Genomic DNA, 16,791 nt, shown 5'->3' with positions numbered 1-16,791 from the left:
GTGTACATTAAAAGAACATATGTGCAATCTTAACGATTATGCTCTACCTTTTAATCTCTCTAGAGAGGCCTTCTCTTATGCAGGCTTGTAATGGAAGCTACCTGACTATTTCTTGCTTCAAGCCTTGCTCCATTATTGCAAGTTTGACCTGCGAAGCTCAAAGGATCTAACACCAAACATCCAGGGAATCACGTCAGAGACAACACGACAGGCCCATCAAGCTACACGTCAGCTGTAATATCATCTTCAATATCCTGTGCACTCCCTTAGCCAAAGTCATCCACAGTTCTGGCAAACAGCACACCTCCTCCCAACAAAAACAGATCCTTGTTCCTTGACCTCCCCCCCTCTACAGTAACTTGCTAACAGGTTCGACCATTTTTAGTGTTGTAGAGTAATAATTTTAAAGTTTATACTATAGTCAGACATTCCACGCAGGCATCTGGTATGCGGCGCTCATTCATGACCACTCCTTGGTGCTGAGCTCAGGTCAAGTAAGACTTTTTTCCAGGCAGTCGTGTTGTGAAACATGATACGTATTAAGTATGTGTGATCCTAAGAGCACTTTACAGGAGAGAGCTCCGTTCTTGAAGCCCAGTTGGAAAAAAAAAAATCAAAGGAAAGGAGAGGCAGCTCTGGGCTAATGTCTGCTGAATAGACCTTTGCTTGGTGTGCATCAGGTTAAGATTAAAGTCAAAATCATAGCTTTCTTTATTAATCAATAAGAAACGTGACAGTTAAATCAGAATCACAGAATTGTGTAAAAGTCTTGAAGCAGTTCATTGAATACGTGTGCAAAAATGCTTGGAAATACTGAACATAAGCTAAAGTTTGTACAAGCTTGAAAGCCAACATTTTGTATGACCAACTTCAACATAATATCTTCAACGTAGCCTGAACTCTCTTAGGAAGCTTTCTTGTCATTTCTTGAAGTAGTCACCAGCAATAGTTCTCCAAGCTTCTTGGAGAACTTCTTGAAGCTCTTCTTTGGATGCTGGCTGCCTTTCACTCCATTATCTGTCAGCGTGTTTACATTCTACTTCACTGATGTTGAGGTCTGTGGGGAGGCCAATCCATGATTGACAGTGTTTTGTTGTGTGTTTATCTTATTAGTTATGCTTTTACTGCATCGGCAGTGTGTTTGGGATCAGTGCACTGTAAGTGCAATAAAATCGGTGCAAATCACTCTTTTTCAGATGGTACTGAAGTGTATTTCCATCAATTCTGACGAGATCTCTAACGCCACTGAGTGAAATGCCAAAACCACGACAGAGCAGCCACATTGTTTTACAGATCGCTGCGGCACTCACTTACCTTACCTTCTTATACACTGACAGACGTGTTGTCACTGACTTTCAGTCCAGTTCTTTGGCATAGCTCAGCCTTTTCTCCCCATTTCTCTTCCTTAAGAATGACTTCTTGACAGCCACTCTTGCACTGTGACTGAATCCTGTTGATGAGGCTTCAGTGAACAGTAGATGGATCAGCTGCACGTCCAGATGGATCTCTCAGCTTCTGTGTCAGGTCCTGATATTTTTTCCTATTTCTGAAAGACATGACTTTCAGATACTGTTCATATGCTGTAGACAAAATGAAATTTAAGATGTGAAAAACTAACATTGTCCAGTTTACTCTTTTTTTTTTAAGGACACAATGCACAACGTGCTGAGATATGCCAAGTTTTCATCTAATAGCTCTTTGGGAATCACCCAAAATACGATTCTATACCTGCCAAACTGTTAATTTTGGCATTTCTCATAGGTTGAACTAAATAAATGAGAATTAGTGATGTGTTTTTGTGAGAAACTACTAGTAACAGTACCCAAGGATCCATTTTACAGCTGGTAAAATGCCAGATTACATTGCTTTATTCTTTGAGTTTGGGGTGTTTTTATGCTTGAATGAGTCATTGATGTTAAGTTTTGACTTTCAGTGCTCTTCATGGACAAGCACCAGCTTACAACAGTGAACTTTAACATCCTTACGTCCTTAGATTTCTCTGAGGTGATGTGATCAGGGTCTACTGATTGTGAATCATAACTAAAACTAAAGGAGACAGAGCGTTTACAACAGTGGCCCCCAGACTCTGGAACTCTACATCTGAGCATCAGATCTGAGAAATTAACTCAATTTTCTGTTCTGGTATTTTGCTGAGAAGCACTTTCTGACATTTATCTTGAAAGGTGCTATAGAAATACCATTCAAATTACTCTTACTTAAGTAACTTAAGGACTGGACTGAAAATAAGTTAAAAAGCAACCAGTGTCCAAAGTAAAACTTTTAAAGACCCTGAGAAGTTTTTCTCAGACCACTTTAAAAAGTTACAGAAAGTCTGGTGCCTTGGATGCAAAATCTAAAGATCGGAGGCGTGGCTCAACACTTTTGCACAGTACTGTAGATTTTACTTTTATTCTAAAGGTGTGCTGGCTATAAAAAAAACTAACTGCACCAGGTTAGCTTAGCTTAATGCCATTTACAAGACAGCAAACATGCTCATTTCTCAAAATGAAAACCTTTTGTTGCCGGGTCATACCAGGGGTTTTCAAACTTTTTCTTATGAATTTTAGTAAATGAGGTTTAGCACATACAACCATCAAACTCATATTTGCCCTGAAGAATCATATTCAGCTTAGTTTTACTGATTATTTGATACACCTCACCTACAGCGGCTCTGCACCCACCAGTTTGAGAATAATTTCTAATAAAATGGTAAATGGCCTGTATTTGTATAGCGCTTTGCTTAGCCCCTAAGGACTAGGGGTGGGGGAAAAAATCGATACTGTGTAGTATCGTGATATTTTGTTTGCTAATAATGTATCGATACAGGGACAGCAGAAATCGATATTTTGTTACAAAAAAAGTTTTTGTGGAATGGAACATGCTCTGACTTCAGATCATGTTGAATCCTGACATTCCTTCACTGTCCAAATGTGTTTAACTTTTTTTATGGCAGCAATAAACATGACAGTTTACTTATTTTAATTTAAGACATGTTTTATTTTAATTAAGTTTAAAACTTTTTTATTTAAAAATTATTTAAAATTAAATTAAATAATTAAAATTATATTTTGTTTTAATTTACTTTCAAATTCTTCAGTTGCTGAAGGGGCTGCATAGTTTTCATAAATTGCATAGTTCAGAATAGCTATAATTGTACCAGATGGTTGATTCAGTTAAGTTGGACTAGACTGTAATACAAACCGTTCAGTTTGTCAACAATAAAACTGAAATGAGAGAAAGACTGAGTGTGAGACTTTGATATTAGATAAAATGAATATTGATAAAGTTTACCTTTATGTACAGAATCTGAATATCGCAAAATATTTTAAAAAATTGCAATAATATCGTATCGTGCGTTAAGTATTGTGATAATATCGTATCGTGGGATGTATGGTGATTCCCACCTCTACTAAGGACCCCAATGCGCTTTACACTACATTCAGTCATTCACCCATTCACACACAAATTCACACACATATTTAAAAGACAAATGTTTAACCAACTTTTCTTATAGTACTCAGCATTAATTGTCATCCCCAAAAACCTGCAGTGCAATCAGCACACACTACTCAACGATCATTTCCATTTCATTACACTGCCACTCAGCCAGCTTTGTTTGGCTGAGCCTACATTTGCCTTTGAACATCAATGGCACCTTTTGTCTGAAACTGCTGTAACGTTTCCAGCAATGATCAGATAGCACTTCTGCTATTTTTATTTCTACATGTGGCACTGGCCCAGAAAAATAAGATCTGAGTTGATTAGTGAAGCCTGCAAACCCTTTGTGGTACATCTAAAAGGAGGCCTTCATCTAACAGTCTAAACGACAGCACTGAAATATGCAGATACGATTAAATAACAGGCGGTCCGATTCATCCTGTTTAAGCACACTAAGAATACCAAATGTTTGACTGAAGCTTTGAATAAGTAAGGAGACATTTTAAGAAGCATGTTTATTTTATTGCAACCGTCAAGTGTTTAGTTACTCCAAGAAGGTGAGAATACTATGGCTCCATCTCAGAGACCCCGACTTGTCCGGCCACATCTTGGTTTCTGTGTCCTTTACACTCATTTTACAGTAAAACACATCTTTCAAATGTCTCTTCTTTAAACGTCTTCTGAAGAAGACAAAATGTTTCCATTCAGAGGTAGGGGCTGCAGAGGCAGGTCAGTGCTCAGTGGAAATCTTTACATCATGATACCAGCAGACACGCACACACACACACACACACACACACACACACACACACACGCAATCATCCACAATAACACACTGTAGGTAGAACTTTTTTTGCTCGAGTAGTAAAAATATTCGAGTGATGAACAGACTGGCACAGTTCACATTATATTCAGTATAGCGAATGAACACACTCACTGACTCCCACCCACACTCGCACACTCCCACAAACCTGAATATGGCCAGGTAGATCTACTAAGAGAGGTACTTTTCCATAATTGAAGTCTTAGCATTTCCATCCAACGCTTATTCCCTCATTTTTCACTTGGATGAGTATCCCACCATTTCCCCATCAGTCTAGAAGTCAGTTAATAAGGCGAGTTCGCTGTGTACGCCTCCGACAGCTCCAGCCAGGCTGTGGACCAGGAGGCAGGCAGGGTGCGGCTGGATCAATGTCCTCATGTCTGTGGAAGACAAAGCCGGTAGGGACCCTGGAGCCTGCAGCTTCCCTGCTGCACTCTGTCAATTCCACTCATCTCCTTCTACTGGTTCGCTCTCACGAAGCTCTCAGCTGAAGAAATAAGTAGATTCTTTCACCCGCTGGAGATCAAAATCACCTGGAGAGGCAGGACGCAATGTGTCAGAGCACATTTAGTCACCGGACAGTAGTTATACAAATTATATGACCTACATAAAAACAAATAAATAAGTACCACATAGTATTGCTGAATTTGGTGAAAAAAAACTGCTGTGTAAGACTGATTTCTTATATTATTTAAAAAAGTGCAGACATGAGCACCATCTCCTCCAACTGACTATGTGCACTCCTCCTGTGGGGAGCTTTGTTTCCGGTGTCCTATTCGCGCCTTGTTTACGGTCCAAAACAAGTTAAGCAAATGAATGAATGAAGCGGCGATTTACATTTCTATAGATGTCTCGGGCATTTACCCAATATATCTGTAAATGATGTTCATCGACTTGTCCATATTTTTTCCCCGCGCCTCAGAGCAAAAGAGAAAAGGGATTCAAATGTTATATTTCTCAGCTGTCCCTCGTTTATCGCGGGTGTTATGTTCTAAAAATAACCAGCGATAGGTGAATTCAAGTAGCCAATTTTATTTTTTTTGACGGTGCAAAACGTTTCGTGGACATCGTGGACATACAGCACTGCGCTTCAGAGTCACACTGCTAGCGATTGATGGAGCGATTCTGTACTGTACAGGAGAGACGTCACGGAGGAGATCGTCTGCAGCGATCAGGACGCAGGACACAATGTGAAAAAAAATAAGCATGCAAACTTGCACTAAAAAATCCGCGAAACAGCGAGGTGAAAGGTGAACCGCATTATAGCGAGGGACCGCTGTAATTTTGAAGGTAAGTCACAACATACCCTTTGTACATACTAATGTATAGAAACCGTTACCAGCAATCATTAATTTTTTGTGTGGCTTTTTTCACGGTTTGTTAACATGCTGTGTAGGTGTGTACTTGACTAGCTGATATGACATAACGGGGGAAACATCTGGTTTGACTATTCTTCACCTGTAGTTCGAATGCTGAACATTTGCCTGTTTAAATTATAAGACCAGTCACTATACAGAGATACTTCTGAATGTGGACGATGTGTCTTCTGCATGCAGTGATGCAGTTCTGCTTGTGTTGAGTGATGTAAACAACTGATCGATCTAAACTCTTTAAACGTCAAAATTGATCATTAGATTTTTATGACACAACAGTGGTGAGTGTTCCCACCTTCTGCTCTTTGTAACTTAACACGATCTTTCCGTTTTCGAGTTTTGGACATGATTTTTGGAGTATATCTTCGCAGTAGCGATTGACCGCAAAGTAAAGCTACCGGAAATGTACAACCCCACATCCGGTCTCAAACCAGGAAGTTAGCATTTTCTCGTGCACAGGGTCAATTGAATCATTCTCACAGAGCTAGTTTCCACGGGAACACATTAAAGGCAGTGTGAGCTATCATGTTTACTTTATTAAAGGAACATTTGTGAGCTACTTTTGGATTGAAAATTAAAATAAATGTATGAAGAACAGCAACAATTAGCTAAAGTTAAGCTGCTGTTATATTTGCATGATAAGGGAAACGTTTAGCATCACAGCATAGCATTTGGTAGTAAACCAAAATATTAGGTGCAATCAAAAGGTTCAGGGATCGAGCATATATAAATGAAGACCAACTTCTTGTAAAAGTCTGAGTCGTTTTTAGAACAGGTACCATTTTTAGCTCACTCCATTCAAGGTCCATTATGCCTCTTTGTATTTGTGCCTTTGCACTATCTGCTGGATCCTCTAGGGCAGGGGTGGGCAATCCCACTCCACGAGGGCCGGTGTCCTGCAGGTTTTAGATCTCACCCTGGGTCAACACACCTGAATCACATGATTAATTCATTACCAGGCCTCTGGAGAACTTCAAGACATGTTGAGAAGGTAATTTATCCATTTAAATTAGCTGTGATGGATCAAGGACACATCTAAAACCTACAGGGACACCGGCCCTTGTGGACTGGGATTGGGGACCCCTGCTCTAGGGTGTCAAAACTTGAACTTGATTTTCATTTTCAGGAAGTGCTATGAAGTCAAGGAGGAACGAGTGAACATTATGTTGGTGTGCCCACCAGTGGCATGCTGGCACACACCACAGTTTTGGTTGTTTCCACTAAATGTCTCCCCCTGATGCCTCAGGATGTTACAGCATAACTGACAGTCACCGAGTCAACTCGCATCCCAGAATCTGATCACCATTGCAAATTTGGTTCTGTTTGAATGAGAACATTTATATTTGCCATCTGTAGGAGTTTGAAGACCATGGTGAAAACGCCTCGTGCACGCGACGAGAGCAAGTGCAGTCACTTCCTTCCAGTTAGCAACCAAGATGCTCTTGAAGAGCAGACTGGCCAAATTTAAATCACATACGTTTTTTTAAAAATTATTTTTAAGTGACTGCATAATACATTACATAATCCAAATTATTAAAAATAATCTATGATTCATCCAAAATTGAATAAATCTGAGCAAACTGTTCTAAAAGACCAACTACAACCTTTATGCCACAGAAGAAGTGGAGAAAATTATTCTTTTAAGTGAAACTTTAATGTTCAAATTGGAGGGCACTAGTAAATTTTCCATTATCACATGAATGCTAATTTTAGGTCTGAATGAGGTCCTGTCCTGCACTCTGTGCTTAGCCTTGTGTGCTCTCTGCCTCTCTGACAGTTAGGTACACCAGCAGGAGCTGCTGTATAAATTATTGAGGAAAGGACACAAAAAGTGAAGAGTGAAAAGGCTTATTATAGCTGCAACATGCTGACATCAAGTTAATATACTTACTAACTACCATAGATATCAATACAGGTTTTTGTTCCTTCATTCATGTTTGGATACTTGCTGCCCTCTTAGCAGGCATCCAAGCTGCCCCATAAACCATGTATAATAATTTATTGTCTTTATTATGTTTTTTCTTAAATTATTGGCTCTGTAAGACTGATAATAAGATACTGCACCCACAACCGATTCATTGAATTGTATTCTTAACTCCAAGTCCAGCACACAAACAGAATAGCTGACAGCCATCATTATTCTCACAGACCAAACTCAGACTCCAGCTGGTAAAACATTCACAGGTTATTGAGTTCTCTCTCCAGCCTTTTTTAAAACCCTAAATTTATAATTGTAGATACACCTCATCAACTGATGCTCTTCATTACACGCAGGACTGTGCGATATGACCAAAATCTCATATCCCGATATAAGAATTCTATCGTCCTGATAAAGATATAAATCACAAAAATGTAACATTTTCTGTAAATTCTGTGAATCTCGGGCAGCTCGTCTTGCGGGAAGTGTTTCCAGCTGCGCGTCATGTAGCTGGAGTCGAGTGTTTTAATCGATGCATGAAACGATACATTTTTAGACATAAGTTGTAACAGCCGCCGTTTTCTTTGTGAGTATTTATTACACGGCGTGCTGCGGGGAAAAGCCTGTTCTAACGTTTGAGTCTAAGGTTTATTTTTTAGCACCTGGCGGCTCTTTTTAAATTCTCATCCGTAAATTATCTGCTCTTTCACACGATTCAGTTTATTTTGAAAAGTCTCAACAGGATCTTGAGCTTTATTGTGAAAGGTTTATGTGGAACATAAACAAGCGGGCACGCGATGCTGTTACCATCGTTGTTGCTAACCACAACGCATAAAAACAGGCGCTTGTCTGTCTGTAGTGTGGTTATATAAAATATAAGAGAAAGAGAGAACTCTAAGAAATTAATATAGCCACTACAGTGACGATCAAAACGATGAAAAAATATTGCCGTAAACAGTTTATTTTGCGACACCACGAAACAAACGATAGCGTAAAATGAAACATAGACGTTTTTATATCGTCATCCAATATATATCGTTATATCGAACAGCCCTAATTACACGCACGCTGAAACCTGATAATCAAACGTTTCGGATCCTTTATAGTAAAGATTATACTCCACATTCAGTGGGGCCTTCTATTGAAATGAAAACTGCGGACATTCGGGAAAACAGACGCCCGAGGTGCACACCTGACCGGTCTCAGCCACATAAGCTGATTATGCAGAGGAGGGACACAATTAACAGCAATCAATTGGTACAACCCAGCTGTCAGTGCCAAGCAGATCATAAGTGTGCAAATGGAGATGGAGCAAGAGGTTACATAACAGAAAAGCCTGCATCCACCTGACAGAGAGACGGAGAGACAGACTGCCTCTGTGCACCACATCCAGTTAGGAGAACAATGGATAGAAACGCAAATTACATCAAAAGGTAAAGTGAGGAAGCTGGACCTGCAGGTGGCCATGCAGGTTACGAAACACAATGACACAAGCTTATTAGTTTTAGTTTAGTTTTTGAAAATGTAGAATACTCTAATCTGCGACCAAATCAGGCTATTTGACCAAGTCTGATATGTATGGACAATATTCAACACTAATCAGAATTATAAAGCAAGAAGAAAAAAAAGGAAGGGTGGATGGATCCAGTTCATACAGTCCACCAGTATTGCCCTTCTGCTAAGAGCTTTAAGGTATACCTGTACAAGTTCTCTTCTGCCCAATTAGGAACAAACCCCATCATCCTGTACCTTGTCCTTGTAAACACTCCATCAAGCCCAGGTGTTTGGGAGCCACACAGCCTCATTCAAACTGACCTGTCTGGGGCACTTTGGCCAGCAGCATCATCAGCCTTCTATACTCCTGGTACTTTTTGCTCTTGGCTTCAGTCCTGCCACAAAGAGGAGAGTAATAAAGTTAACTCAGAGAAAAATGTGCTTTTGTCTCTATAGGAGTACAAAGTCAAAGGATTTTCAGCCCTCCTACAAACGCAGTTATCTGCTCTTTCTTCCTTATTAACAAAAATAAAACTAATTGAATATATAAATATGTTTTTTGGTTTAAAAATGTAACTACTGGGAAGAAGGTCTCATTGCCACCACTGTAAAGTCCGCTCTGTTTGTCTGATCAATGTGAGAGCAACTTTATACTCTACACAGCAAAATACATTTGTGCACAGGTGAGCTGGGTTATTTTTTGATACTAGAAAAAAATCACTTTAACATTTTGATGAATAAAGAAACCCAAAATGCCTTTGTAGTTCCACATTTCCTCTTCTCTGACACATCCTAGAATGAAAAATGTGAAACTAGGCAGTAACAATGGTAAGAGAGACAAAGAAGGTGCTGTGGAAGTGGATGATGAGCATAACCCATCTTGATGGGGAGGATAGTAAGACGGACATGAGGAGAGAGAGTCATGTTGTATCTAATGTCATGTAGAAACTGTAGAAAATCTCAGTGCTTTACAAGGACACAAAGCGCTGAGATTAGTGGCTATAAAGCCCTCTTATGTTTGTCTACCTTCTGTTTTATGACCTGTGCACATGTAGTAGCTGAATATGTTCAATCTGTGGTGGCACATGTCACAAATATCATAAAGATCTCATTAAAGGTAATACAATATAGCGTAAACACAGACTCGTGAGAATGACGGCTTGTTATGTAAGAACAAGAGGGACAGACAGCAGATAGGTGCAACTAAGTATGAAAATATGAACTAGTAGCTATTACATAATATTTCACAGAAATGTTGATACTGCATGACAAATATTTTGCTGCCTGGGCAACCACAGTAGCGCTCCTGGGATCTGTGTGTATGAGCCCAGTCAAAAGTGCTCCTCCATGTGGGTGCAAACTCACAGGACTCCTGTGCAGTATTTGTGAAGCAGGAAGTTGGACAGCTCTTGAAGGATTGGCTGGCTGTGCAGGGCGACAAACTGTTCCCGACAAACCTGGCAGGAAGACGAGGCAGAGAGAAGTGCACTTTGAGTTAGCTCGGTTTAAACGTTTGACCGTTTGACTCTGGCTTGCTGACCAACTAAACAATGAATGGAGCACAGAAGATAAAAATCAAGGGATGCAACCAAATCTGGCAAATGGACCAGCTCCAAGAGCTTCAACAACGTTTGCCTTGGCTGTATGTTTTCTCCATTTCTGCTTCAAAACCTATTTTTGTCATATGTACTGAAAGAGAAGGTAGGGTGGATAGAATTTATTAAAGAAGAAGATAACAGGAAACGATGAGCTGTGTTGTAATAGTATTGCGTTAGTATTTCCATATTTATGCAGGTCTGGATATCACACAAGTCTAATTAAAATCAAATTCTTTTCCTTAAGTTGAAAGAACCCCACGATACACATTTGCTGGCTCGAGGTAACTTAATTTAATAGCTAATTAACAGTCATTCATGAGAAGATCATAGATCATCCAGCACAATATCACACTGAATCTCTACAGGCACGTCAAACTGCTTATCAGAGACCCTAAAACTTTTGCACCCTTCTGTAAATGCTGATATCGTACTGTGCAAAAGTCTTGAGCCACTCGTCATTTCTTTAGATTTTGTTGCCAAGGAGCCAAATTTTGTAATTTTCTTTAAAAAAAAATGGTCTTTGACTTTCCTTTGGACTCATTTTCAGTTCAGTCATTGTGCCGAAACCTTTTAGAGGAATTTGTTTTGTTTGTGTGCTGCACCTTAACTCTGACCTATGACTCATTTCAACATAAAAAAGGCACCTAAACTCAAGGGATGAACCTGTGTTATGCTGTTACACATAGAAATGTAGCCAGTTTGTTACGAGCAGCCTGTCACAAAAACACACCATTTGCTGCCATTTCTTTGCTTGAACCTATGAAAATTTCCAAAGATAACAACAATTTTTGCACCAACACGGTGATTCCCAAAGAGCAGTTAGCTGAAAGCTAATATCGCAGCACACTGCACCATGCATCCTTAAAAAGATATCCAAGAAAACCAGAAAGTAGAAAACAAAGTGGAGGACAAAAACCAAAACAAAACATGTGTCAGGCCTAAACCTAGATCAGGCCTAGACCTTCAGTTTATCCATCTTCTCTAATGTTCAATGAAAGCTAATCTGAAATCATCTCAGGGGAAGGGTGGCTGTCGAGAAGCCATTCTAAAGGAAGTGACATGGGGAGAAAAGGCTGATGTATGTCAAATTACACAAGAACTGGAATGAAAATCAGCGACAACACATCTGATAGAGTCGTGAATCCAGATTTGAAAGTTCATGGTTTAACTCCTCATCAGAACAAAATATATTAACCCTTTAAAGCCGGTCAGAGCGGGCACACTCTGTTTTGCATAACTATTTTTAAATCCTGGTAGCTCTGCAACCACGTGAGCTAGCGCAATAATTTTTTTTGCATATGAAACCGGAGGAGTTGTACTTACATCTTATGCCATCAGCTTGCCCTAAGTCACAGTTTCCTTCCACATATAGCTTTGCAAAAACTGCATAAAAAGCGCTTGCAGCAACAAAAACATAATATTCCAGAAACACGCTTTGCTGATCCGATCAGCTGTTCGTAACACTTCCTATCACATGTCCGCCATGACCTGCCCAAAACCGAAAGTGACGTCATTTTGCGGAAATGTAGTTTTTTTTTTACCATCGGGGACTTATGAGCTTATACTGGTGTTTTTAAAAGTTATCTTTGACTTTATGAGTTTCTGTGTCGTTTCTGGGATGCTTTGGACTCATATTGCACTGCTGGAAATAGTTTATTTTATTTATATGCTGTTTTTTTGCAAATTTGCATTATAATATTTATTTTTGTTTTTCCTGCAGTATATAAAAATTGGTGTATTTCAAAAATGAAACTATGAAGACACTTAAAATAAATTTCCTGTGGTGGGAAACTAGTTTGTGCAACTTTTTTGTATTTACAGTTTTGAGGGATAAGCCTCTTAAATTTCTCTAACTAGAAATATATGTTAAAAAACACAAAATGATTTTCAATTTTTTTGTACTTTATTGCACTTTTTTTGCAATTTATGTAATTACTATGCACTTAATGCAGACATATTATTAAAATTTGGTCTATAATGGTTGTATTGGTGTACAGCAACTTGAAATGCTCCCAAAAATGGCTCTACAGCATGTAAAAATATAATATAAGCTCTGGCGGACTTGGTTCTATGGTAGGTCTTAAAGGGTTAAAGTCATTATCAAATATTGCCTTTCAAGCTTTTTAGGATTGTAAAAACTTTTTTGCCTTCTAAGCTGTATTTGCACGTATGTTTGCAGATTAAGTGCTGTAACAATTTTCCTCACCATATATAAAGAAACGAAGGGTGGGTCAAGACTTTTGCACAGTACTGTAAATATACAGTAACATATACGGTTTTACTATCAGACTATTTCTCCCCCACGTCTTGTTAAAAAAAATCCACACCACCTTTTTAAACTTTATATGTCTGAACGTATCAGAAGAGCTAGAACTAAAGTTTCTTTCCTTTATGAGTTACCTTTATCAATTATGTTGTTTAAATCAGTTTCCTTAAACTTTTAATTATTGTTATCTGTGGGTGCATTTCACAGTGAATCAGAGGTGTCCTCCACACCTCACCCAGCACTGATAGGATCCGTGCCCTTTTAATAGGATGCGCAGTCCAGAGAAATTGGCAGGTGAAGGAAGAATCAGTTGCCATTAAAACAAGGATCTACTTCATGTGCTTAGGTGTTGACCAAGATATTTAATACCCCCCGTCTACCGCTGTGTTCAATTACCTGTGTAATGAGGAAGGCGTACACTCACACGGATGAGACGGAGAATATGCAAGGGAATAAATATAGTGAGAGGGAACTGCTTCATTGCTTCTAACTCCTCTGAGACTGGGTGAAGACATAAAACCCCGACTGCTCTGAAGCTACATCTACAGAAAATTGGGGCCTTATGGTAATTTGATCCATTTTATTCAATGCTGTGTCTCAGTCTGGGCCTGATGACTGAGTTTCAGCTGGCGGGGGAAGGCAGTCATTTATTCAGCACATCAGCCGGTCTGCTGGTGCTACCTGCAGCCTGTATATGTACAAAGCAGTGACAAAAGAAGTTTGTTTCACTGGCATCACCAAGCTGTTCTCCCAAAACTGAAGCACCAGTCATAGGTGCTGCACAAAATATTTTTATCACCTGCTTCGGCTGTAGAAATGCTAAAAGAAGCTCAGGTCTCAGTGATTTCAGAAACACAAAAACACTGCTCAGCTTCAACTAAAGAAAGCAAGACATAATCAGTCGTGTCATTTTTTAACTTTAATTAATCAGCAAAAGAAGGCGAGCACAAAACCCTGAATACACATGATCAAAACATGCTGGAAACAGCTGTGAAAAAATGAAGTAATCTGCACAGGCGGGAGCAAAAAACTGACTGCTTTAATATGTTACCTTGTTCATGGTGTCCACAGTGAGCGCATGCGTCCAGAAACAGTCGTGAACTGAGACAAAAGTCAGACCAGAACTGAGAGAGGACAAGAAGAGAGGAAACAAAGGCATCATGACAGGTCACGGGCAGCAATTACATCACAGAAAAAGGACAAAAGAAAGAGTAGACAGTGTTACTATAAAAGGTAAGTGCACAGGACTTTATTAGAAAGCTAGCAAGTCAACAGCAGTTATTCATTCAAAGCCAATTATAGTGTCATAAAGAGGGAATGCATTAACAGAATGCCTATTTGAGGTGATGAATGGACTTAATATGAGACTGCACTCATATGGGATCATGCAAATACAGAGAGTGCCAATATCGGACTCTATAAAAATGATTCTGCAACACCAACAAAAGACATAAAGAATCTTTTACTTCAGGCTTTTGACACGTTACCTGTAGCAGTGGAGAGATGTCAGCATCATGTGTGTGGAGTCCAGAGAGTGAATGAAGTTTGGTGGAAAAGCATTCTTCTGTTTAACTGTGTCTGGTCTCCTGTGAAAAGACAGAGAACAAAGCGCAGACATATAATACCTTATATATTTATTTTCTCTAATGGTTCCTGTACACAAGCTTGAAATGGCCTCATTATGAACCAGAGTGAGACAGTTACCAATCTTTCGTTTTTGTTTATGTTTAAGTCTTTGTAAAAATAAAACCTCATTTAAATCTTTCCACCATCCCCATCAATAGCGTCTCCTTGTGCACCTCAGGTTACTTCAGAAACTATGTGAGCTTTGCTTCATTGAAGATACGTTCCAATCACTTGCATGCACACATCTGCGAAGCAACAGGGGAAATTTGTGCAGACCCCAAACTCTGCATAAAACTTCATGTTAAGGATTTCACTGGTGTGGAGTAAGCGGAGACCCTGGCTACAGCTTCCAGTTTTCTGTGGAATAGTCCTTTATGCCCAAGCCTTGAGGCAATACTCAAGTCAGGAGCATGACCCGGGGCAAGCCTTTTGTTTTTTCCAACAGTCACAGGGTCAGAGTGTCCGTCCAGAGCTCTACTGTAACATCTTTAACTGTCTGACATATTAAGTGCCAAATGTCCCAGCCACTGCGGCCTTATCACATACCTACTTAACTATGGATAAAGTAAATGGGTACACATGGGTAGCCATGTAGGTCGAATATAGGTCGGTGTCGGTGTAATAGTCATTTACATTCTATACTAGTATAAGCTTCTTGTAAACAAGAATTTAATGTAGGCAAGGCAAGTTTATTTGTATAACACAATTCAACAACAAGGTGATACAAAGTGCTTTACAGAGACATTAGAAACAAAAACAAATAATGGATTAAAACAAGCAAACAAACAAACAAACAAAACAGTATATAAAGTCAAAACAGATCAAATCAGAACAGTAGATAAAATCAGTAGTTAAAATGTAAGTTTTGAAATTTAAGCTTAAGTGCGGATTTGGTGTTTTATTCAAATGCAGCTGAGAACAGGTGAGTCTTCAACCTGGATTTAAATAAACTGAGTGTTTCAGCTGATCTGAGGCTTTCTGGGAGTTTGTTCCAGATATAAGGAGCATAAAAGCTGAATGCAGCTTCTCCGTGTCTGGTTCTGACTCTGGGAACTGATAAAAGACCGGATCCAGATGACCTGAGGGATCTGGAAGGTTCATACTGGGTCAGGAGGTCACTGATGTATTTTGGTCCTAAACCATTCAGAGCTTTGTACAGTATATCAATAAAGACTAACTTTCCCACTGTAAAAAAACAACCTGTTTTATACTTTCTTCTGATAAAGAGCGTACACGCTAATTAACTTGAATGTTGACACATGCTGTCTGTGTGTCAAGGATCATTATTGAAGTGACTGCTGTTGCTTCAGGTGTGTAAATGTGAAACTCACTTTAGAGAGCAACAATGATTCTGCTGTTGTATGAATGTGGAGGCATGCAGCTTGCTGCAGTTCATCAAATATGAAACACACTGAAACTTTGTTTACAACAGCGTCTTTTATATTTAGATATCTATAACAGTATGAGGTGCACAGTCTATATGCATGTGTCTAATCCTTGTGTGCGCATTGTGCGGATATGTGGGGAAATGTTGGGCGTTCAGGAGTTTGAGGGAAAATATTTGGTGGAGATGTCATGGTATGACACGGTGCACTTTAATGCAGCACACTGTAAAGACGGAGGAGTTTTTCAGGCCCAACTACAAAGTCTTTGATCTACAATACATGTGCTTGTCCCCAAAATGAAATTCACTTAAAACAGTTTTGAGCTCACTGAAGAAAATCCAGCATGTGGTCAGATGGAGACTAAAAATGACAGCTGTGCTTAAAGTAATGCAGTGCTGCTCGATGAGACGGCCGTTAAGGGGAGGTCTACCAGAATGAAATCGCATATGGCTGATAGATTTGTAGGGGGAGTCACGGTACATTATAATGGCACCTTGTGCTAACCATTATGGACTGTTAGATCAGAGGCTGAAAGATAAGGAAGCCATAATGCCCATTAACAAGTTGACATTCTGATCCAAGAGTGTTCAGTGGTCTTTATTACATTAGTACTAATGACCAATGTTTAGGGATGGGTATCGGTATCCGGTGCCATGATGGCACCAGTTCTGTCATAAACGGTAGTAACCAGACCGAAAAGCAGCGCACATTTCGGTGATTTATTTCGGTGCTTTTTTTTCCCTGAGCTGTGATACACTTTAGATTCTAGCCAATCATTTTACGTTTCCGAGGATAGTAGGCGGGTCCAGGTACGTACGTTCTTTTAGAGCAGAGCTACAGATTAAAATACCCAAGGCGAAGCAGTCAAAA

At 39.5% G+C, this 16,791-nt stretch overlaps 1 protein-coding gene across 1 annotated transcript in view; it reads right to left on the bottom strand.

Annotated features, from left to right (window-relative positions):
• Nucleotides 1–3,938: 3,938 nt before the first annotated feature.
• The window catches only part of polrmt (polymerase (RNA) mitochondrial (DNA directed)), a 62,731-nt gene continuing 49,878 nt past the window's right edge, over nucleotides 3,939–16,791 (bottom strand). Inside the window, exons 17-21 of the mRNA XM_087836193.1 lie at nucleotides 14,398–14,496; nucleotides 13,962–14,034; nucleotides 10,412–10,503; nucleotides 9,368–9,441; nucleotides 3,939–4,794 (exon numbers count right to left, since the gene is read on the bottom strand). Of these exons, the coding sequence (XP_087692319.1) occupies nucleotides 4,745–4,794; nucleotides 9,368–9,441; nucleotides 10,412–10,503; nucleotides 13,962–14,034; nucleotides 14,398–14,496 (388 nt within the window). The 3' untranslated portion in view covers nucleotides 3,939–4,744. The remainder of the gene's footprint in view (nucleotides 4,795–9,367; nucleotides 9,442–10,411; nucleotides 10,504–13,961; nucleotides 14,035–14,397; nucleotides 14,497–16,791) is intronic.

This window comes from Neolamprologus brichardi, chromosome 23, assembly GCF_056152115.1.
Source record: "Neolamprologus brichardi isolate AB-2024 chromosome 23, ASM5615211v1, whole genome shotgun sequence".
In the NCBI taxonomy this organism is placed as follows: domain Eukaryota; kingdom Metazoa; phylum Chordata; class Actinopteri; order Cichliformes; family Cichlidae; genus Neolamprologus; species Neolamprologus brichardi.
The sequence above is the reverse complement of the archived record's forward strand: the minus strand, read 5'-3'. Positions and strand labels throughout refer to the sequence as shown.